Source organism: Fusarium poae, chromosome 2 (assembly GCF_019609905.1).
Source record: "Fusarium poae strain DAOMC 252244 chromosome 2, whole genome shotgun sequence".
In the NCBI taxonomy this organism is placed as follows: Eukaryota; Fungi; Ascomycota; class Sordariomycetes; order Hypocreales; family Nectriaceae; genus Fusarium; species Fusarium poae.
The window spans coordinates 512,263-535,089 of NC_058400.1; the positions used below are offsets into that span (position 1 = coordinate 512,263).

General features: G+C 46.1%; 11 protein-coding genes across 11 annotated transcripts; 4 read left to right on the forward strand and 7 right to left on the reverse strand.

Moving 5' to 3' along the window:
• Positions 1-802: 802 nt before the first annotated feature.
• Positions 803-1,310, forward strand: FPOAC1_004092 (uncharacterized protein; the record flags this gene model as incomplete). The annotated part of the gene is made up of 3 exons (XM_044848647.1): positions 803-869; positions 920-1,245; positions 1,296-1,310. 3 exons carry the CDS (start codon positions 803-805, stop codon positions 1,308-1,310), a joined length of 408 nt encoding a protein of 135 aa, XP_044707357.1.
• A 131-nt stretch (positions 1,311-1,441) lies between these two features.
• FPOAC1_004093 (uncharacterized protein) lies at positions 1,442-2,332 on the reverse strand (the record flags this gene model as incomplete). The annotated part of the gene is made up of 1 exon (XM_044848648.1): positions 1,442-2,332. The coding sequence occupies one exon, from the start codon at positions 2,330-2,332 to the stop codon at positions 1,442-1,444; it is 891 nt and encodes a 296-aa protein (XP_044707358.1).
• Positions 2,333-2,847: 515 nt separating this feature from the next.
• FPOAC1_004094 (uncharacterized protein) lies at positions 2,848-4,491 on the reverse strand (the record flags this gene model as incomplete). The annotated part of the gene is made up of 1 exon (XM_044848649.1): positions 2,848-4,491. The coding sequence occupies one exon, from the start codon at positions 4,489-4,491 to the stop codon at positions 2,848-2,850; it is 1,644 nt and encodes a 547-aa protein (XP_044707359.1).
• A 515-nt stretch (positions 4,492-5,006) lies between these two features.
• Positions 5,007-6,347, reverse strand: FPOAC1_004095 (uncharacterized protein; the record flags this gene model as incomplete). The annotated part of the gene is made up of 4 exons (XM_044848650.1): positions 5,007-5,714; positions 5,763-5,849; positions 5,908-6,070; positions 6,139-6,347. 4 exons carry the CDS (start codon positions 6,345-6,347, stop codon positions 5,007-5,009), a joined length of 1,167 nt encoding a protein of 388 aa, XP_044707360.1.
• Positions 6,348-7,144: 797 nt separating this feature from the next.
• Positions 7,145-8,597, forward strand: FPOAC1_004096 (uncharacterized protein; the record flags this gene model as incomplete). Its single annotated transcript, XM_044848651.1, has 7 exons — positions 7,145-7,336; positions 7,404-7,641; positions 7,700-7,840; positions 7,896-8,013; positions 8,064-8,132; positions 8,189-8,215; positions 8,267-8,597. The coding sequence occupies 7 exons, from the start codon at positions 7,145-7,147 to the stop codon at positions 8,595-8,597; spliced, it is 1,116 nt and encodes a 371-aa protein (XP_044707361.1).
• A 164-nt stretch (positions 8,598-8,761) lies between these two features.
• FPOAC1_004097 (uncharacterized protein) lies at positions 8,762-9,970 on the reverse strand (the record flags this gene model as incomplete). The annotated part of the gene is made up of 8 exons (XM_044848652.1): positions 8,762-8,766; positions 8,811-8,863; positions 8,902-8,954; positions 9,040-9,138; positions 9,223-9,354; positions 9,444-9,569; positions 9,631-9,878; positions 9,934-9,970. 8 exons carry the CDS (start codon positions 9,968-9,970, stop codon positions 8,762-8,764), a joined length of 753 nt encoding a protein of 250 aa, XP_044707362.1.
• A 1,325-nt stretch (positions 9,971-11,295) lies between these two features.
• On the reverse strand, positions 11,296-12,795 carry FPOAC1_004098 (uncharacterized protein; the record flags this gene model as incomplete). The annotated part of the gene is made up of 1 exon (XM_044848653.1): positions 11,296-12,795. One exon carries the CDS (start codon positions 12,793-12,795, stop codon positions 11,296-11,298), a length of 1,500 nt encoding a protein of 499 aa, XP_044707363.1.
• Positions 12,796-14,083: 1,288 nt separating this feature from the next.
• On the forward strand, positions 14,084-15,454 carry FPOAC1_004099 (uncharacterized protein; the record flags this gene model as incomplete). Its single annotated transcript, XM_044848654.1, has 2 exons — positions 14,084-14,435; positions 14,592-15,454. The coding sequence occupies 2 exons, from the start codon at positions 14,084-14,086 to the stop codon at positions 15,452-15,454; spliced, it is 1,215 nt and encodes a 404-aa protein (XP_044707364.1).
• A 228-nt stretch (positions 15,455-15,682) lies between these two features.
• On the reverse strand, positions 15,683-16,303 carry FPOAC1_004100 (uncharacterized protein; the record flags this gene model as incomplete). Its single annotated transcript, XM_044848655.1, has 2 exons — positions 15,683-15,914; positions 15,966-16,303. 2 exons carry the CDS (start codon positions 16,301-16,303, stop codon positions 15,683-15,685), a joined length of 570 nt encoding a protein of 189 aa, XP_044707365.1.
• A 1,290-nt stretch (positions 16,304-17,593) lies between these two features.
• Positions 17,594-19,052, reverse strand: FPOAC1_004101 (uncharacterized protein; the record flags this gene model as incomplete). The annotated part of the gene is made up of 2 exons (XM_044848656.1): positions 17,594-18,651; positions 18,710-19,052. 2 exons carry the CDS (start codon positions 19,050-19,052, stop codon positions 17,594-17,596), a joined length of 1,401 nt encoding a protein of 466 aa, XP_044707366.1.
• A 1,408-nt stretch (positions 19,053-20,460) lies between these two features.
• Positions 20,461-22,734, forward strand: FPOAC1_004102 (uncharacterized protein; the record flags this gene model as incomplete). The annotated part of the gene is made up of 1 exon (XM_044848657.1): positions 20,461-22,734. The coding sequence occupies one exon, from the start codon at positions 20,461-20,463 to the stop codon at positions 22,732-22,734; it is 2,274 nt and encodes a 757-aa protein (XP_044707367.1).
• Positions 22,735-22,827: the final 93 nt, after the last annotated feature.

Here is a 22,827-nt window from a genome sequence, read left to right on the forward strand (position 1 = left end):
ATGATCGTCTGGGGCTGAGAGGCTCAGCAATGGAACGTGCTAGCGTGTTTGTGATTTGTATTAGCGGAAGGATTCGATTATATAATGATCATCGTGCTGAAATGGAGCTGTCGGCCGACCGCTGCGTTCTTGGTCTACGTATGATCTGTGCTTTAGTGCTACAAGTAGGACTCGCATTGACATGCTCAGACTCAGGATGCAATCCTTTGGATCAGGCGGTGAAATTGCAAAGACAATGCTGTACTGGATAAGCCTTATTAACTTACTGCTCTTTTTGTAACAATTGACAGTATCCGGGGTATATAACCAGGCGACATCTAGAATTAGGTAGTCTCTATATCATTAGCTACCTAGCTCGACTAACTAACTACCTTTAGTATAAAACGCTCTTATGTTATTAAACTGTAAGAAAATGTTTACAATTGAACTTGAAAGTAGAACTTCGTGTATGAGTATTAGTAAATCTTGCCTTGGAAATATTCCTATGAGTTGTCTGCCCTGTTTACGAGTCCGAGATGTGAAATCCGAGACGTCTGAGGCTTCTAGTCTAAAATGTGGGCTTGAGATCCACTACCATTGAATCCTTTGATCCTATGGCCAAGTTACTCTTCATGCTGGGGCAGTCATAGTGGAGATGGAGGATCGTGATGTTCTGCACACTAGAGTCGTGGGGACAGTGCTCTTGGATCATCTTTAGCATATAAGTTCGACCTCTCCCAAGCAATATCCTCTTTTTATCTCAACAATAATTTTTCATACTACATGAATTCACTATTCTCTACAGATCTATCATACATACAAGATGCATTTTTCCACAGCCACAGCTCTCACCATCCTCGCCGCCGTCTCACAGGCATCGGCATGGACCAGTAGGTAATCCCAGCACAACTGCGCTATGTTCCTTCACTAACTCACCAAGTCACCCTCTACAACAACGTCGAAAATTGCGATGCAAATGACAGCACCGAATACCAAATCATCGAGGGCAACCAAGGCGACTGCTACACCCTCGGCGCATCCATGCCCCGCACGACATGTGAGCATTTCACCGACGGTGGCATCAACAAGAAGGGCTGCCGCGGATTGTTCAAGGCAACATCTGTTGCTATCCCCAGAGGAACGAACTGCCAGTTCTATGGATTGGATTTTTGCCAATCGCTCAGTATTTATGGAGATGAGGGCAAGTGCAGAAACAACAGGGAGCTTCTTGCCGGTCCAGGAGATTATTTCCGATCTTTCAAATGCGTAAGTGTGATACTTTTATTGTGATTTGTCAATTACTTACAAGTTACTAGGAAAACGACGAGTAGGATTTTACGGCAATGGTTTAAGTATAGTTGAATGTTTCAATAGAGAAAGTCAGACGATTGTAAAGATTATTAGATCTAAAGATATATCATCACATTCCATTCATGAAAATTTATTCCCGCTATACATTTACTTATGAGCTCGATCCATGCAACAGTGTAACTCCTCTAAATCTCCAACTTGACTCCTGTAGCCCGCTGATCAACCATTGCTCTCCCTCCTGCCTAAAGGAAACGACAATAACTCCCCAGCCCCGTTGTCGCCCATCCAACCGAAGTGAAAATGGTGCCCATATCAAGGCCAAATCCATACAGCGCCTGGTCTCTAGATTGCGGATCATTTTCTCTGGCGAGAAATCACTCTCCGCTTCAGCTTGGAGCTTGGTGATCCACTCAGGCCACATGAATGTCGTGGGAGATTGAGCATCCTTCGAGATCGTGGCCCCTGCACCTGGGAGCAGCATTGGAGAGATCGCCTCCCAGTCTTGTGTTCTGATACGAGCGAGCAGAGTTTCAAATAGGCCCACAATCTCCTCTAGGGGGCCTGTCTCGATATCTGGGATTGATACCTCAGGAGGCAGATGCTGCATATCAATGAGCCCTGAGATACGCCACGGGTTGGTAGTAGAATCTTGTCCCTGCAGACGGTGGAGTGTACAGAGGTGAAGGGTGTGCACGAAATTCTCGCGGTCGTCGATGGAAGCAGACCAACCCACGAGCACAGCAGCGATATTACCAAACATCCATACCTCTGCTTCTGGTTCCGCCAACTGGTGTCTGAAGCTTTTAGTACCAACTTCGTATTGTTTGGCGAGAGGTTCACCAACCCGCTTGTACATATCGGCGAATGTCTCGATTTTGAGGCCGCCGAGGTTGGATGGATGCGGGACGATACTCAGGGCATCAGGTAACGTGAAATTTGAGCCCTCGATGAAAGGGGGAGGAGAACTGAAATATTCATGGAAGCCAGTCACGATTGATAAGAGCAAGGACTTATCCGCACGTGATGGAGTTGAGAGAGACATCTTGACTTTTAACTATGGTGTGTAATAGTTGATGGTAACGATTTCAAAATTTAGCGTCAGCTCAGTAACTCCGGAGAACTGAGGATCCTGATTTATCAAGGTTCATGTATTATTTATACACATTTTTGAAGGATCCGAACTAAGAGCGCATGTCAGCTTGCGGCTTATTATTCTTCAGTCCATTTTGACATGTGACTAATGCCAAGTCATGATCAACAAGATCAACAACAATTTGTACATCTTTGACAAATCGGTTTCAATGGGTTGGCTGATGACAACCCAAAAGGAGCCGCAAGCTCAACAGTAACATTCAATAATACAGCAGTGCGCAAACAGTAACGATGACAGCCCCCAACATTAAACCTAAACCTTTTATAGACATATAAGCTATGAATAGATGGCAATAACTCCTCTGACAGATTGTATATCATGGTATGGGGTAAGTCAATTGGACCCACTCACCACAAGACGAGGAAGCCAACAGCAAACTTGACGCTTTACTGCTTCCTTAGCTCTTAGAGGGTTACCCTAGCCGTAACACCTCTTTCCATATCTCCAGCATCAGATTCCGATACCAACACATCACAATTACTTGCACGTACCCCACTTGAGCTGGCTGCTGATATCTCATCCATAAAGTCGTCCATCCTCTCTGTCCTGGCAGTTACCTCCATTTTGATCGATCCCATCTTGTATGGCTCTGTTATCATCCAATTGCTCCATTTCTGAATGATCTCAATAGCTTCTGTGGATGAAACCTCGAACCATTCTAGATGCTGCTTCAAGCAACCGTGGCAATAGATCCTAATTCGTCGATGGTCCAGCTCCGCGTGGCAAAGTGCCTCGACACGACGAGCATGTGGGACGGCTTTCACAGTGTTTGGAGGAATGGGGTATAGGGCTTTGGGGGCTCTGTTGCAATCAAACTTCCATTTGTCAAGACGGTCTTCCACCGGTTGTGTCGTGTAACCGATCTTAACAAATCCTGGGTTTCCTTCAACCTCATACATATAGATATAACCATGACACAGATCAGCTTTTACCAGTGATTTATTGATTAAGCGTTTGATCAAGGGATATGACGATCTAGAGTCTATAAGTCTGCCACTGCTCTCGACTATCTCGAAAGGGGAGGTGTTGTGTATTGCAGGCCAGTAGGCGCTCAAGTCTTGGTCGAAGTTAAAGATTGGCAGTGACTGGTTTTCTGACACAGGACTATCGGTTGCGTAGGTTGAGGACTTCTCGGACTGGTCGTGGGCGTTTAAATCTTCGGATACGCCCTTGTTCTCCTCAGGTTCCCCATGGGTAGGCAAATTGACAAGGTACCCTGCAATGCTCGATTTCCAAGATGCCATCTTTTGCAAGATCGTCTCCTTTGTATGCTGGGAACAGTACATACTCCGCTCAAGAACTTCAAGCAGACCTTCTAGATGAGAGTCATTCAGATAGGCCTTGAAAGTCAATATCTCTTCCATTGTCAATGCACAATGATTGACTCGCAGCCCGCCAATACTCTCCTTGCACCGCGCTCTTTGATCATCCACTACTCTTATGCATTGGGTAGACTTGAGAGCCAGGAGTTGTTTGATCTGTTCTTCAAGCAATATGGTCGGATCTGTAACACTGGTTGCCCCAATAGGAAATTCCTTTGTCCAGGCTTCGATTCGATTCTTTTTTGGAAGACCAACATCGTGAAATTTGCAGTGCACAAGGCTAACAAGCTTCTCCAACTGGGCTTCGAGATCTACAGAGGACTGAGTGAGTGTTATCATCGACTCAAGCTGAGAAGCGGCCGCGGGCCTCTTGGCAACCGGCGACCATTGCCCACAAGGATAACCTTTTCTTCCAGGAGCTCCGCACTTTCTATCTGTGAGACCGAGAAGAGTCCTCAACTTCGGAGCGTCAATCTTGACCTCTTCCACCTTCTTCTCATGAATCGTCAAAATTGACGACTGTCGAGGTGGGGTTGACGGAGGGCTAAGAAGATGGGAGCTGAAGACTTCAACCGGCTGAGCTTCGTCTCCAGCCACTTCTTTGGTCTTCGAAGGTGAACTTGGAGGACTCAGATATGGTACAGACTTCAAATCTGATCTTGCAGGTCTCGTAGGATCGTCAAGGCTGGTGGGTTTGCCATCCTTCTCATTGTTTTTTGGATACATGATTAAGAAGGTTCAGGTAAATATCAGAGTCGTGCCTTACTAGGGGATCATGATATCAGCAAGGACTAAGAAAGAGAACACCAACGACGAGGAACTTCATCTACAAAGATGAACTGGTTATGGGGGGAGGGGGGGTCGCAATGAGGTTGATTGGACATTCTATGACTCATGTTCTGGGCGCAGTCCACGGAGGGTCAGGCGACATGCACGGTGAAGTGTTCAACATGCCTTCACCCAATCCAGTCGCAACGCCACCACACACTGAGGCCCTGAGAGAGGATGACTCGTCGTGAAGGCCTCTCGTGGCTTGTGTAACAATACAGTGGATGCCGACCAATAACAGAAATCTGGTCGGCATAGCTATATTAATGTCACTTCTTTGTAGCGCTGTCAAACACAGTAACCTCAGCATCTACCATATTCATTATTTTCGAATTTTCAACACTTCCATCATGATGAACCTCATGCTCACAGTGCTGTATGTATTGATTAAAATATTGTAGTTATGTGATATCTTATAGATAAATGTAACAAAAAGGTGAACCGCCAAGAGTGTCGAGTCCGTCGCCGATAGAGATCAAAGGTGCATTGACTCCCATATTCAGGGGATCAGATTTGACGGCGTCTCTGCTTGGGGGCTGATTGAGAATAGTAATTGTTCCGGCAATGTCCTTGGCTTGTCGAGGATGCAGAGCCTGCCAGACCCAATAGATTCGGTCAACCATAGAATGATGGAGGAAGAATACCGGGTCGTTGGGCGAAGAAAAGAGATCTGCCGAATCACCCCCCATAGTGAAATGCCCAGCAGCATGCATACCCAGGAATTTGTCAGTGAACCGGCCTTGGAATTCGTCTTGCATGGCCTGAATAGAATGAGATGCCTTGCCGATGGTGATATTGAGGAGGTTGGGTAGGTTGAGCCACTGGTCGACGGAATAGGAGCTCAGATCACGTCGGAGGCATCGTGGGTTATATTCAAGAGGCGTTTTTGTAGCCTCCATACCGACCATGCCAGGACTTGGGGGACCGAGGTTAGCGACAGCTGCTTTGAAAGGACCGTCTTTGATGCAACCGCCACCTTTACCACTAGGGATGAAGATGTTTTGTTTGCCGGACCAAGCTCCCTCATGCTTGACAAAGCTGCCGTCGCCACTCATACTAGTCGCAGAACCGTCAAAGACGGGGTTAGTAGCGAAGTCACCGGTCTCGAACCAATTCCAGTACTGTGACAAATTGTAAGTTGGTGTTGTGAGTTTCTAATATCAACTTACTGGCTGCGTCCCCTTGTAGCCGCACTCATCTTGAAGAGCCTTCTCGTAAGCCCAAGTGAAGTATCGATGCCAGGTAAAGAAGTTGCCCTAGACATCTGTTAATCATCAGGTTGACATTATACGAGCCATCGACAATGTCACTCACAGTCCCGTGAATACTCAAGGTTTGGTTGATATGAACGGCAACAAAGTCATCATATCTACTTCGGGCACCAGGTGCAAAGGCAGGATCGGCTTTCGAGGGCTTCTCACGCAGACAAAGCACAGCATCGATATAAGCTTTCTTGTCCTTCTTGGAGAGTGTCTTCCTGCAAAAGGTAACGTGTTAGTGTTAAAAGCCAATTTTGGAGGATTTTAGAGGATTTGAGTCACTTACCAATCGCGGCGCACAGCAGCGTTGAAGATTGTGCATTTCTTAGGTCCTGATCTCTTGGTCGGTTGTGTCTCTGCTTCCTCCAGTGCAGATGTGGCTTTTTCGTTGAGAGACAGGATCAGATCGCTAGCCGACGATTGATCAGTGGGCACAGAGGCGACTAAACTTGAGGCGCCTAGCACAGAGGCGAGGATTCCAAAAGACACCTTCATGGTTGAACTGATCAATCCTTCGTAGTTGGACTATGAGCACTGGTCTTAGAGAAGAATGGAGAATGAAAGACTGGATTGAGGATTAAATAGGACTAGACAAATTCTGATATGCTGATATCCTGCGTACCGGAACAATGGATAACCCACGAAATATTTAATCCCTGCCTGCGTTCGCCAAGTCGGAGTAACCTTTAATAGTAGTATTTTCTCCGCGGTCAATCTTCCAATACCACCAACATACATTCAACGGCGGACAGGGTCTAGTTACCCGGAGTGCGGATCCGGCATTCCGGACCGAGAAAATCAGTTATTCTGGTAGGGCACAGTCGGCAGGTTGAAGGCACAGTCCAGTAAACTGACCGAAAGAATATGCCTGACATGTGCAGCCACTCCTCGGTAACGACCAACAATGGGATTTATTATCAGTCCATACTCTATATGAAACTACACTAATTTCTGGCGTGAGGGGATAAGACTAAATGTGGAAGGTGGACAAACGAAGGTAGGTATTTAACCGGTAACACGCTGAACCAACAACACAAACTTCAAGTGACAGCAGTACTAAAAGCCAAGGGTCAACAATAAGGATTCAGTTGTAATTTTATCAATATCGGCTAATATGGCTTATGCAGGGGAAGTCTATACGTCTCCTGCATCGACGCCACCGAGTGACACAACGAGTAGCCAGCTTAATGAGACGGACAATTCAAAATTTGCAACTTGGGTCAATTAACATCCCGTCGTAACCTCGTTTCCACTTTCCTCCTCATATACATGATACTCAAGATGCTTTCAAGATGCCGGCTCCTCCACCATTCGTTGTAAACACAGACCCTGAGCGGGTAGCAGAGTCACAGACAGCACTGATCGTCGGAATTATTACTACGATCAACTTTCTGGCGATCGCTGTCGTCGCTGCAAGGACGTATACTCGCTTGGCAATCTCCAAGTCCCCGGGTGCACAAGATGTACTTATGGTCTTGAGTGTTGTAAGTCTTCAATATCCTTTTTGGCAGCGTGTTTTTTATCCAGCTTATTCTCTAACACTTTATCTAGTGCACTGGGCTTGCGGGCACCATCATCCTATATCTCATGATTCCACACGGTCTGGGTAAACACGCCGATACGATCGAACGAGCCGACTTCACCAAGTTCAGCAAATACAGCTTTATAATCACGGTAGTCCCCCTTCTCGGAGGGATTGGCCTCCTCAAAGTCGCAATCGCTCTCGAACTCATCAAATATAATGGGAACTCATGGAAGTGGTACAAGATTACTTTACAGTGCATGATTGGTTTGTCCTTTCTTATGATTCGATATAGCTGAGTAGTGGACTGATCAGCGTCGTGCAGGCTTTGTGATTGCTTATACAATCGAGGCATGGCTTTCGTTTATCCTCTTTTGCAATCCAGTTGCAAAACAATGGGATCGGTCACTGGATGGATCTTGTTATCCTATATCGATGTTTATCGCATTCGGTCTCGCCAATTCCGGTCAGTAACGAGCCAGAATGCCCATGCACAAGTACTTCCTCTAACAATTGCTCAGCTTTCAATATTTTTACGGATATTGCCTTTGCTACCTTACCCATACCACTCATTTGGTCCTTGAAGATGCCTCTCAAGACACGAATCTACCTCATTATTATTTTGAGCCTCGGATATGTGTATGTGAAAACTTGGTGAACCACGTACTATCGAGCTGACAACTTCGTAGCGCTGCCGTGATGGGTCTAGTGAAAGCTATTTCCCAGATGAAGTACGATCCTGCGGGAGACAACACGTTGTAAGTCAGATCATTATGGGACTTGCTCAGAATCTAACTTTTTTGATCTATCACAGCCTTTACGATATCCAATTCTGGGGCCTGTGAGTACACCGTTGTCATCTAACAGTCGCTCGAAACTTACAACTGTATAGTCTCCAACTCAACATCGGCATCATCGCCGCTTGCGCACCCTCTCTTAGACCATTGGTGAAGAACATCCTGCGACTAAAGTCTTTGACACCTGGGTACGGCTACTCAGACTATGGACAACGCCAACGCGGCGTACGGCTTTCTACAATTGGGGGAACAGGTGTCTCATCTGTCTCAAGACAAGGAGATCAAGCAGTGCAAAGTAAGCGTCGAAACAATATGGAAAACGCCATCTATGTGGAAACTGTTTTTGAGCTTAAGAATAGCAGCCAGGACGCAATTCTAAATACAGATAGCCCAGAAGGGGCCAGAGGTCAAGGGGTACCTCGTTAAATATCAGGGGCTAGTATATAATATTAATTCAACTCATATTTCAGTTGACAATTCACATGTTCACTAGGTCATGATCCTGTCCATCATGCGACGTTGTATTGTATGTATTGGTTTCTAGCCTACGACGTTAACGTAGCTATCCGCAAGCCATGGACAGACCCGTTTCAACCTCAGATACGTTACAAAATAGGTCCCATACTTCCTACTACTTACTACCACCACGACTTCCAACAGTATCACCTGAAACCTTCTTAAGAATCATCTTGCTTGCAGTGTTAGTACAAGTATCGGCGCTAATACAAACGTTCCGAGTGCAGCATGAGCCCACAATACAGACTTGACCACTAGGACAGTCGCCTGTAGAATTACAGTCAGCCAGACCGGCACAAGGCGTCTGCCCATCTGCACAAAAGCCTCTTCCGCCCGCAACAGAAGCGCATACGCAAGAGCCGCCAGGACCACAGGCTGTGAAGGTGTCGCATGTCTGACCTGCGCATCCAGGTGCTACGCATGCACCATTCTCGCATTCGCCTGAGGGACACTGGATTAGGTGTTGTTAGTTATGTTCGTCGAAGGGAAAGGCTAGCTTTGGAGAGGCCATATCAGTCGAGGGGGTATCACTTACAGTAGTGCCGCATGTACCGCAGTTGTTAGGATCCGTCTTCAGATCAACACATGAGGAGCCACATTGGGAAGAGCCGGCCGGGCAGGTGGGAACGCATTTTCCACCTTCACACTTCTCGACGTCCTTTTTACACTGATGATATCTCTGTTAGCATGACACAGGAGCTTTTTCTGAAGGGACTCTTATTCTTGGTTGAAACGAGATAGAGTAGTGAAACTTACAGCAACACCACATTTTCCACAATTGCCCGAGTCCGTCGTGTAATCTGGGCACAAGCCTTTGCACTGGGGCTGATTCGAATTTTCACATACACATTTCCCCTTGACGCAATGGGTTTTCGTTGGGCACTATTGATAGTTCTAGTGTTAGCATTGATCCCCATTAGGCCGTCCACTCAGGTAGACCTACAGATTTACCACACTTGCCACAGTTGGCGCTGTCAGACTGAGTGTCCTTGCATACCCCATAGCAAAGCTTCTTGGCCCGGTTGGTGCTCTTCGGTCCGCAATCGTAGCAAGGGCCTTTGCGTTTTGCTGCCGGAGCTGTACACGTCTTGCCTGGGTGGCGGAAGTTTGCGGCACACCATTTTGCACATTGGCTGTTGCCATAGTCACCGTAGCCTGGGTTGTCGTATTTTTCGGCAAAGACAATGCCAACTGCGAGAGAAAGGGTCATTAAACGATGTCCACACAAAATATGTCAGGATCTTACCAATTGCAAAGAGAAGTACAGGGAGAAACTTGAACATGTTGGCTGTTGTTCAGCTGGATAGAATTGGGAAATGAGATGGCAGTAGTTCTCAATGTGACTTGATAAGTTGATGAGCAGTGAGAATGAGCTGAGTGGGAACCAAGTCCATGTAAGGGGAGAAGCATCTGTATTTAAAGATCGGCCCGAATACTGAATATACATAAAGCAGACTGTTGCACTTTCACACTCGTATTGGGGAACATATACAATGTACGATTGACTCGAGCCAGAATGACATCAACTATTCATACGAGGCTTGTCAAAGGTCCCACTGCCAGCTGATTGAATATAGTATTACCTTCTACCTTTTGAAAAGATAGGCGTATTTGTTTCCTCATAATTGGAGTCCAGAAGCGTGGCGCTAGAGATAAAAAATCATGGGGTAATCCAAAAACCCAACAGCCACTAAGCTCAGGGGTTTAGATCATGTGTTCGGCATTTTCGAATTGGGTGGCATTTACATTGTTCCTGGAGTGTTGCATTTTTTTTTATGTGGCGTTTGCGTCTCTTTGCTCCCGGTAACTAAGTAGTTCAGCTGTTCCACTTGTTGCATTGTCTTGACTGAAACATAAGAATCAACGTCCGTACGAAATCGGAAGCTCCGTAAAAAAAGGGAAGACCCACACAAAGACGGAACCTCCGCATAAACAAGGAGCAATAGGGCAGGGATTTGATGGGATACTGTCCTTGCGTACGTACTTATGAACTCACAAGCTATACATGACGGTTCTCTTGGGTTAGGAAAAATTATACTAGATAGGTGATTAGTGGTTCGATCTTCCTACTGAGGAAGGAGTGTATCTTGGAGACTGTAGAAACTACGAGGACTTTTTCTTTTATCCTACCACCTCGTCAGTTATCTACAAGCCCATCTGCGGGACACTTCGCTGCTTTGGTAGACGTTTTAATTCTGGACAAGATTTTAGGGTTTAATTATAGTATCCTTTTTCTTATGATATATATAACCTCTAAAGATGTGTTTCTTCTTTCGATCTATTTTTAAACGTAGAATACTTGTCACATATACTCAGGGAGGCTCTCAATATAGGCATTGAAGATGACCAGGTTTGTAATCTGGGGGATTTTGGGGGGTGGATCTCTGAGTTTGATGAGTGGGAGGAGGAGGAAGGATTTGAAGAGGACTATTGATGGAAAATCGTCGTATATTATCGTACAAATTACTAATTATTCCTCAACTTCAAAGGTCAAAGACTTCTCAATTTATATCGCAACTGACTTGTGGGCTATGATATTGCTTTCTCCAGCCTTTGTTCTTGTATCGTTCAAACTGAAAAGACTTCTTACCACCGAAAACAACAATCACTATACGTTTTCTGAATTTACAACCAGAATCCTCAGACGTTTGGCCTTCGAACGCCACTCGGCCCCTTTACTATCAGCCGTATGCATTTCCCCCTCGAGGAACTTGGTCAAATTATACCAATCAATCTCGGAGAGACTTGTCTCCTTTGACTTGTTCCACAGCCAACGCGACCTTGCGAACACAACACCTATATCCCCGCTAGTAGCTTGCTTCAGAGATGCAACCATGTCATACAGACCTGCCAGAAGAAGCTGACATTCAATATCGTCGCTCGATGACAGCTTGCTCATTGCAGTTTCCAAACGCATCATTACACCAGTGTCGATATTCCAGAGACAATCGAGAAGATAATGTAAATCTGTCAGAAAGAGCTGAAAGTCTTCTTGTTCAATAGTCATCATCTTTTCTACCACTTCGTGCAGACCCCATTTATTCTGCGCTTCCAAATTGTAGGGGCCCAGAGAACCTAGTATAACAGTCTTTCCGCGTGATTCGATGACTTCTTTGCGATACCTACGACGAGTTGCTTTACTGTAAAGACCCAACTGGTGCTTCTTCTTCTTCAATTGCTCATGGGACTTGAGATTATCCTCGTGGGTGATGTGGCAGAGCAGTGCCTGTATCTTGATGGATTCGACCATGCCCTGAACATAGACATTGCATGACACGGGTCGCTCCGTATTGACTAGCAAGGCGCCAGTGCGGCTCCAAAGTAATGTGGCGAGTTCCTGCGCCAGAACTCTGTCGTGGAGGACGTAGTGGGCTACATGACTGTAATGTATGAGAACAAAAATCGTGATCTCTTTATATAGCATGCCGTTAGACTTGTCGAGATTTATCTGAATCTCCTTAAATGCTTTCTGACACTGAGAAAGATACATTTCCTCATTGAGATCAATGTCTTCCCAATGCTGATAGTGGTCTGCCCAAGCTTGGAGAATGAGAGGATGATGATGTACTAGCCGACTTGACAAGGCTTGGATAGAGCAGAGTGAGATGATACGACATGCGTCTCGCATTTTGTTTTCTCGTTTCTTCTTTTCATGCCTCTCTTCTAGCTGTTTCTTGTTGTTCTCTCGTTGCTTCTTGTCGTGTAGTTCCTTGTCAAATGGTTGGCTCTTGTCTTTCTTCTGGTTGTCTCGTTCCCTAGCCTTTTGTACCCTATCGTCTTGTGTCTTGGAGGGTGGAACCCCAAGAAGATGAACAAGGGCCTGATTCATCTGATAAAGACAACCATTTTCCTTGTGGATGAATTTCTGCTGGAGGATTCCAATAAACAGTCTCATCAGGACAGAGTTTTCTCCTTCAGACTTGCTCAGCTGATAAGAGAGCCCGTGCAGAGTCCGGCAGATACTCCAGAATGTCGGCAAGTCCTTGGGAGTTGCCATGTCCTCGATACCTTCCAATATCTTGGGGAGGTGACGTGTGAGGAGACCCTTCACAATTGCGCTTAGCTTCTCTTTTCCACCATCCTTGATAGTTTTTCTACTGCCTTCCATTGTGATGATGTCTTTTTTCTTTCGTGGCAAAAGAGATATTTCCTGACAGAATATCAAGGCACGATACCATTTCATCCAGCCCGCTACCTGTTCTGTCTGGGGATCGAAACGTTGTCCAGGCTTAGCGTTGAAGAACCTGTGAGTATACGCCTTTGTGTATATGCATGTTAGAGCAATGCTCTCGTGAAGAGTGGTTGATTCGGACTGGGACGCTATCTTGATTCCGATATATGATGGGTAATCTGAGTATTCAGGATAGGTCTTTTCGAGTTTCGTCCTCTTGGGCAGGCTTTCTGTCTGGTTCGGGGTGGTTATTTCCAGAGTGACAATGCTGGTTGAGAGGTCTGCAGACTCGACACTTGTTGGGTCTGCGCCCCTTTTCTTATTTTTCCGGCATTCTGGCCATCTTTCTATCCTCTTTTTGAATGCATCCTCACTTTTTGTGGTTTAGTGATGGTCATTTATGTATATAGTAGAAGAATCACCTACCTGGCTTCGAATCCATGCGAAACTCTCAATATCTCCCTTACTTTAGGCAATGATAGTTGGTTGTCAACGTAAATTTTCTTGAACACTGGGCGAATTGCTTCCCACTGTTCCTTGGTATGAGCAGAAACACCTGGGTTCGAGGTCGACATCTTGTTAGTCACTTACCCAGTATGAGTTGTTCAAAGCCTATATTTGACGTGATTGTGAAAGTTACGGTTGTGTCTATTTTCATCCCATGATCATACTAGCCATGTGATTTCCCCGCTTCTCGTCTTTATCAATTGGTCCAGTCTACTCAAACAATGTAGGAATACATCCACGTCAGTTTGTTGTATAAGGTGGGGGATTGTATGGCACTCATCAACCAGCATGTCTTACAAGGGTGCATCGAAGAACAACATCATTGGCACTCACTAAAGTGCCGGTGGGGCTAATTGTACTCTATTGGTTGAGTAAGTATCATTTTCTCTCTCATGATTGGCGACTCTTGCAAGCCATCTTACACACATATTGAGTATCTTTGTTAGTATCTTGTATGTTGAGACTATCTACAGGAGTAACATCTGCTGTAACTGCTTGACTGTAAAGCCAATGATGAGTGTAATAGATCAATATCAGACAGATCAAAGCCTACATATCAACAAGAAACTACCACAGCCTGAAAAACTGAACCAGATTCATCTATAAGTAGCAGCCTCGACAACCACAAACATCATCTTCTTTTCTCATCACTTCACAAACTCACAAAATTAAATCACATTCCATCTCGCTGTACAGACTATCACAAGCCAAACCCAAAATGCCTTCCCACTCTTCCCGCTCTTCTCACTCATCGCACTCTTCCTCTGGCATCATTCAGCTTGGAAAAGCTACATCTTCCTCTTCACACAAGCATCACTCAAAGTCTCACTCAAAGTCTCACTCAAAGTCTCACTCAAAGTCTCACAGCAAGTCTCATGGCAAGTCGGACATCAAGTCTGACACCAACGAAGCCGAGCAAGACATCTATCAGTCGCAGAACAAAGACCTCTGGGAGGATGTCAAGCTTACCCAGGGTAACAAAAACGCCCTCATTCTCACCGTGGTAACACCAGACCAGAGAAAGCACATGAAGAGACTTATCGACGACAAGGTGAAGCATAAAAAGATCAGTCAGTTCATACCTTTTCTTCTTTTCAGCCCCGTTATATCTTGTCAGCCCTTCAATTGCAATTCAGAGCCTCGGGCAGCGAGATGTCCTTTCTGTCATACTATAGTCGTCAAGGCAGTTACTGACGCGACTGTCATACTGCTAGAATCCTCGGTAGTGGTTACTACCCCACAACAGTTGCAGCAGCAACTGGATTGTGCCATTCAGGACGGCGTCAAGAAGGCCTATAAAACTCTGCACTTGCTTGTTAGCTCGACAGTCTCTCAGTTGACCTACCACATTGAAGACTTTGTCGACCAAGTTTTTGTTAAACCATGTCGTTGGGCCGGACGACAAGACGCTCTCTATATAGACAAGTCCTCTACCTATTGTGGTTGGAAGACTCATGCCTGGGACTATCGCACCCAGGAAGTGCAGCTCAGGAAGCAACTCACACATCATGAGGGTTGTCTATTTGACACGAGGGACTTTAGCCCTGAGGATTTTTCTTATTACACCCAGCCGAGAGAAACCCCCAATCTTTCCAAAGATGACATCAAGGATATCGCGGCTCAAATGAACTTGTTGAAAAGCGTGAGTGTGGATGAAAAGAACGACGGGCCCTCGGATGATTCTGCTGACAGGGCAAATTCATGGTTTCAACAGTGGAAAAAACTTCTAGCTACCGTCATTGCAGCTGGTGCGGGTGTGGGCGCCGCTTGTATAACTGGAGGTATGTGGATAAGCGCTGGTGGGCTCATTGTCAAAGGACCCTTGGGCTTTTCTCTGGCGGCAGGGTATACCTCCTTCGCTGCTGTCGGTGCTGTCGGTGCAGTAGGCGCAGTAAGTCTCGGGACAGCTGTGGTCGCCTACAGTGCCGTCTACTTTGTCCCCTGGGACAGAGTTTGGGATTACCTTGCGAAGAAGCTGTGGCAGGTCTGGGAGATGGTCAAGAAGTTCTTTTCGTGGGTCAAAGACAAGCTTGTTGGGTTTGCTGGTTACATCGCTTCTAACATGGGTTGGGTCGCTAACGGAGAATGATTCCCAATTTCAGTGTTGATTTTATCATTTGTTACTACTGTCATTATCGAAAACATCAGTCGTTTTGGAGGATCTGAAGCTTTGAAGGACTAAATTGTTTTGTGAAGGGTATCTACTAAGATCTATTTCAATATGTTAACAAAGCTTCAAAGAGTCTTGCGCGCAATTTGATTCATCATAATTAGGTCGTATACAAATATCAGAATTATTCGCTAGAATTATAATCTCTCAATACCACAAGCCCGCATTAGGTTCCACGCCCAGTTTCTCGCAGTGGTCATAATACAACTGCGCAAAACTGAAGATGTCCATCGTCTCCTTCAAACTATCATCATCATGGAAGAACTCAAGACTGCCCGTGATAGTAAACACAACCTCGGACCCAGCTCCCATGAACAGTGTATGGATCGTGCCCGGGTTCTCAACCACGTAGTCACCAGGACCAGCTGTCCAGTCGTATCTATGATCAAGTCAGTTAACGGACATTTGAGAACATAATAGTTGTTCTTACTCTTTATATCCCCAATTACCCGCTAGTGTAACAGCTGTGACAGTGCCTCGATGTCTGTGCTTTCCAAGCCATGCATCCACTGGGGTACGCAGGGCAATCACGAAGCTGCCTGACCGAGTCTCAAACCGCAGGGGCTTAACCTCCAACGTAGTTACCCAAGGGTACCATAGAGTATCGTTGTTGTAGCTAACGTAGACATCTGGGGAGCTGTGCTTGTCGGTAAATACAAGTGCCTTGCGGTCCTTGTCTGTAAGAACCGATTCTTCTTTGGAGTGGTTCAAGAGGTCGGAGCTCTTGGAAGCGGTAGAGTTCTCGTCCTGGGTTTGAGATGGCGCCATTGTGTGAATACAAGAAGTTATAAAGAATGAAAGATATAATATTCTTACACAGAGTAGATTGAGAGAGATGTTTCTTCTTGGACTGACCCCGCGGCCTGTCAACTTTATAGTACAACGGCGGATGCTTAGTAAAGTGAAACATTTGACACGTCCTTCGTGGCTCAGGCTCGGCAGTTACATTGGAAAGTGTGACAGTAGAAGCATGTTGGTGCCTGTGGTTGCATAACTCGCCCAGTTGGGTTGGTTTGCGGGGAAACAGGCCGCAAGGGAGAGCGGAATCCCACGTTTGGACAGGTACTGTATGCCGCGGCAGAGTGAAAGAGGCTAGTGATAGACGGCAATCTCTGATAAAGACCGGATATCATACGGATGTTACTTTGACGAACTTCACAGACGAATAACCGCCGAGTGAATTGACATTTGTAAATCCCTGAAGGATGCATCCAGCACAGGACCCTAAGTGGGGAAATTTCGAGCGTAGGATTTCCTTTTGATAGTCCAATAGATATGGATACTTAGCGCAATGACCCAGCCGGTGTAGATCAACTGTCTGGGGTAGTTTACGCGACTTAGCTGAAATTGATCTACATCCGGGGAACAAATCCAGACCGCCGTTGCGTGACAATCACTCGTCTTGTTTAGTCTTGACCTATCATCAGACGACAGCCTCATGGATCCGCGTGCTAATGTCTACTTATGAAGGTTATCACTCTTGATAGTCTAGGATTCCTTACATTCGGCCATTGGTGACACTTGCATGCTCACCATCAATGTACATTATGTGACTGAGTGTAATGAACCAGGGGAAATAACAAGTACGTATTGTACAACACTCTACCGTACAGTTTCAGCAAATTGATTACGTCTCGACACAGCGGGGTACGGGTAGGGGGATTTTGTGTGGAAGCTTTAGCCGGTGCTTTTATAAAGCAGTGAAGAAGTCAAATATTGCGTAGTCCGTTTTAATCTGATATCAAGTCACGATTAGATGCGGACGTGCTTACTCTGAGTCCTTAGCACGGCAAGATCTGGTGGCTTGCCTTAGCCTCGACGCTATCTGCGAGCTATCGTGAGAACACGCCACTTTCAAAACTAGATAAAGGCACGATACGTTACGCTAAGCATTTCCTTCGAGATAGGGTTTGGCATATTGTTGATGGACATAATATTTCATTACTAAATTATATACATGAGAATCATTACTAACTTCCTGTAGACTAGCTACTACCAAATAACTCACTGTAGGCTGGCTACTATATAATAACTCTCGTGAGGGTAGCTCTCATCACTCTATCCAGTGTATCGGAGAGAGTACATGCCACGCTCAATGGAGCTGACGACAATGTTACCGCTCTGGAAGTAAGGGTAGACAGACCAAGCACCAAAGAACTCAGCAGTACCGCCAACCTCGTCGTCCTCGGGGTGAACATCGAAGAAACCAATCTCCTTGAAGCCAGCGCCAGTATCATCTTGGTTGATTGAACTGACGTTGACCATGCGAAGACCGGATCCGTAGTTGGCCTGGTATGAGACGCCGCCAATGACGTACTGGTTGTGATCAATTGAGCGAACAGGGCTCTTGTAAACACCACGGAAAACAGGGTACTCAAGGTCCTGGATATCCACGATGTATGTGGTGGTGTGCTGGTCAGCAGCAGGACCAGTCTTTTCTTGCTCATCAAGCTCGTCGTCCAAGAGAAGGTATTTGTGGTCCTCAGTCAACCAGCCCTGGTGAGTGTATGTGGCACCGTTGTATGTAGTGCGAGAAATCTGGCGAGGCATGGTTCGGCGAGAGATGTCAACAATAGTAAGAGCATCCTCGTTATAGTTAAAGCAAATCTCGCGACCCTGGAAAGCCTTCTGAGGTCCACGGTAGATAACACACTGAGCGTCATGGACGTAGCCGTCGTTTGAGACACAGCCAGCATCCTGAGGTCGCTTGGGGTTGGAGACATCGATCATCCAAAGACCAGCGCGGCACTTAAGATCGTAAGCGGTACCGACGGCGGCGATGAGGTTTGTCTGCTCGTTGGCAACAATGTTGTGGCTGTTGCCGAAAGCGCTGAAGTGAGCGGCCAAGTCACTTCGAAGGCTGAAGGTGGGAGGGTTCTTGGGATCAGTGTTGAGAAGCTTGGTCAAGTCGAAGATTTGGAGACCGTGACCAGGGGCTTCAGAGCCGATGTAGGCGTAGTTGCCAATGACTTTGATGTCGCGCCATGAAGAAGCGACAGTCTGGGTGGGGAGACGGCCAACGTAGGTAAGGCTACCATCAGCCTTGACCTCGACAAAGGCAGTACCATCTGATTGACCAACGAGAGCAAACTCGCGACCACTGGTGTGAGTCCAGCCTTTTCAAAGAAATTAGTCAGCACATGTTGCACAAATGTAGAATAGCTTGAAACATACCCCAGATGTCGTTGCCGACACGGGTTCGGCTACCCATATCCTGGTGACGCAAGAAACCCAAGAGGTCGACATTGTTGCAAGAGTACTCTCCTGCCTTGCCGCCGGAACAAGGTGTAGCAGAGCTGAGCACCTTGTAGCGGTCCTTGTCAAAGACACCAGCAGCAGCTTCACTCTCATGGAGGGCCATCTTGCGCTGGCGAAGCTCCTTCATTCCAATAGCATTAGGCGCACTGGAAGCACGAAGGTAGTCCTCGTTGAACTTGGCGGTGTTGATCTTTTGCGTCTGCGCGACGGCAGAGCCGGCCAAGGTGGCAAGGAGCAGGGAGGTAAGACTGGCCTTCATGTTGACGGATTGGGCGTGCTGGGAGTTTCCAAAGAGAGAGATTGGGTGAGGATCTAAAAGATGAGCATTTCATAAATGTCGGGATCAACGAAACGCTTTATACCCATCACAACGGTTCAACAAACAATGTCAATCTTTTCCCGGATGGGAAGCTAGACCTTTTGTTCTTGGAAGCTGGTTCTTTTGTTCTTGGCGGTTTGTTCACAGTGGAAGATACGATAAGGTCTCTTTTACCTAAACCCAGTCAAGTCAATTTTATGGATACCGATATCTACCCCTTGTATTGAATGACGAGTAGAAAGCAAGAATGGCGCCTTTGACCATTGAGATGCAAGATGACATTGTATATCGTAACTAGTTAGAGTTAGTAAACGTGGCACGGTTTCCCCAGAACAATTGCAACTTCACTTGAACGCTAAGGAATAAGATCCAGGCACAGAGATAGTGAATTTTAGTTAAGCGTGAGTTAGACCACCAGTTAAACTCCATACATATCATCGGTAAGTAAAAGCCAAGAGTATGCCAAGCTAGTGTGCCGATCATCTACCACTTTAAATCAAGCTTATAAGCACATCCGTATAGGAGCGATCACACGACCCACTGTCGATTTTTGTGACATTCCTATTTGAGAAAGAGGCCCGCTTATTGCTCCGGGACCTCCTGCTATCTCAAGACAAAAGTGCGTCCTGGGCACTCTGGGCCAGTTCTCTGGGCATGATTTACCAGGTTTGCATCATGACCGATCTGAATTACCATTCATGCAGATATCGATTGGCATTCGCGATATCCGAGGATGCACACCTACCTTTTCTCCCTTCTGTTTAGAAGCATGTTGGGAATTGGTATACCTTGCAGATTGCAAGATTGTCCAGGGTAAGTTCAGTATCCGCAGACATTTAACAAGTTATAAAAAACTAATATGTTAAAATGAATTCTGAAACTGCGAAAACTTCTAATATTATCACTTCTTTTCCTTTTATATTTACAGATCCCTTATATATAAGTGGCTCGATTACTCGTCGTGGTGTTGGTATTGTGTCATCGATGTGGCTATTCCTCGAAATAGAATGATAGATAGATGCAGCCTCATCATGAAAAGTAGGGCTCTTAGAGCAACCTTATTCTAACACGAATATAAAAGAACTGTGAGACCTGCTATGCAATCCAATTATTCTTCCTTTAACACAAAGACAGGATCACTGGTATTGTGTTATGAAATCCTCGAATTGAGATTGGTTACCAATAGGTTAAAATGCCTTTTCCTCTTTATCTTATCTTGTCTTATCAATTATCTCATTTATTCTAAAAATAACCTTCACGTGACAACGGCGGGGTTATGCGTGTATACTCGTTCACGCTGAGATGGTAAGCTGACGATCGAATTTATTCTTCTTTTTCTTTGACATAAATGATGAATTTGACTGCGAATCTAGAATCCAGCGAAGGCTCGTGTGGTAGCGAGTCACAAGTTGAAAGTGTTGACACTCTTGATATATACGCCAGTTGTGATCGATGTCGGAACCTGAGACTCAACAAAGACAAGTTTACTATCTCAGAGACTCCAAAAGCATCGGACACTTCGGTCGTGAGTAAATATGACCCAGTTGGACTTGGGTCACTGGACTTTTGCTTTCTTGATGAGATATACGCCAACCGCATAACATGTTCTCTATGCCGCCTCATCTACAATACTACACATTCGGAGAACAACTACGGTCTTGGCCACGACGGTCTGGACGAGTGGGGAAAACGTATCTCATGTAGCATGGAATGGCATCTTGACTCAAGGTCATCAGGATCTGTAGCATCTACGCGAAGGCTTCGAATCTTCAACAAGAAAGATCAATTTCGGGAATTCTACATCGTTCCAATACTGGCATCTGGTTCTGATCAAAATTCGAATCAGGCCAGGAGAAGATCGGGGACCGAATTCGATTTTGACCTTGCTGAGCTTTGGTTTTACACATGTTTGGATTGTCACACAACGTGTGGTGATGAGAAAAACAGTAATGAACCTAGGTTCGTACCCAAGCGACTTCTGGATGTACATTCGCTGTGTCTTTGTGTATTTGACGAGGGCGAAACCAGAGTCGATCTGTCTTATGCTGCTTTGAGTTACTGTTGGGGACTCTCATTGCCCCTCCGTACAACCAAGTTGAACTTTGACCAGCATTGCCGGGGCATCGCGGAGGACGATCTGCCAAAGACTATCAGAGATGCCAGCACCCTTGCACGGGAACTGGGTATCGGGTACATCTGGGTTGACGCTCTTTGTATCATACAGGATTGCCGTGAAGATTGGGAAGAACAAGCTGGACAAATGCATCGCATATACGCAGAAGCCGCATTGACAATCTGCGCTGCTGCCGGGGACGATTGCAACCATGGTATCCCTGGTATACAAGATACACCCATGAAACAGTTTAAGGATGTTGAGATTCATGAGGGTCTTCCCTTGACAACATTAACACCAGTTTCTAAAATCATTAGTTCGACAGCATGGGACTCACGAGCTTGGACTTTGCAAGAGCGTCTTCTATCTCGACGATGTCTTATTTCATCACCTGATGGCATGATATGGCAGTGTAAATGCACGACATGGCGTGACGACGTCGATTCTTGCATGGATAACGACACATGGAATTTGGATTTGGTAGGGTCTCCGCTTGCTGCCCTGCAAGGCAACCCGCTGCGTAGTTATACCTCGTGTGCGGAGATCTATTCCGGGCGTAACATGGCTTTCTTAGGTGACAAGGTTATGGCCTTTGAAGGGATCAGTGGAGCCTTAGAAGAACGACTTGGAACTTCGTTCAAATATTCCATGCCCCTTAGGTATCTGGACTGGGTAATTCTGTGGGCCGAGAGAGAATCAGGAGAGGGCTTTGCGTTTAACCCAAGATCCGACAAACCTAAAAGAACAGAGTTTCCCAGCTGGTCTTGGTGTGGTTGGCACCTCCCCATTCACTGGCCAAGGTCATCCCTCGAGGGAACACTATTCAACCTCCGGGACTGGTTTGCCAATCGTACCTGGATCGTTTGGTATATCGGCAGATCCAGTAAATGGAGCCTTGCTTGGGATGGCGGTAGCCATACCTCCCCTGAAGTTCATTTAAATCGATGGGATGGGTACATAACCGGACAACATGACCCTTACGGTAGGCTCGCAGGTGCTGCAGGGTGTCGGTTCAGATCGCAGGTCACTGCTGACGAAGCGACTGAACCAACGTGTTATCGCTTCCACCCGTCTCTCGAGGGCAGTTTGCTTTTCCAAACCTTCACAGGCCACTTCTCACTTTCGCGCAAAACAAAGACGGGACCAGTCGCAAACAACAACGAGAAAATGCGTCTCCACCAATTTGGTATCACCGACAGTTTTGGTGACTGGTGTGGAACTATTACCCTCGATAAAAGCTGGTACAATCAAGTAGGCGGAATTTTCGAATTCGTGGCAATCTCCGAGGCCAAAGACTTCAGCATGGAGGAGCTTGATACGTGGACGTATTATGTTTCTGAAGAAAGGCAGCAGGCAGAGTGGTATAGTTTCTATGCGCTGATGATTCGGTGGAAGGAGACCGACGCTGGTCCTGTGGCAGAACGAGTTGGACTTGCAAAGATATTCCAGTCTTCGTTCTTTTATAGATCTTTAAAGCCCTGTATATGGAAGACAATAGTGTTGGGTTGAGAAGAAAACATGATTTGGACAGGCTTTCGCATCGGCAACCAAGTCTCTCCAACAGGTATATGATTGGAAACGAACTGAACCATATGGGCTAAG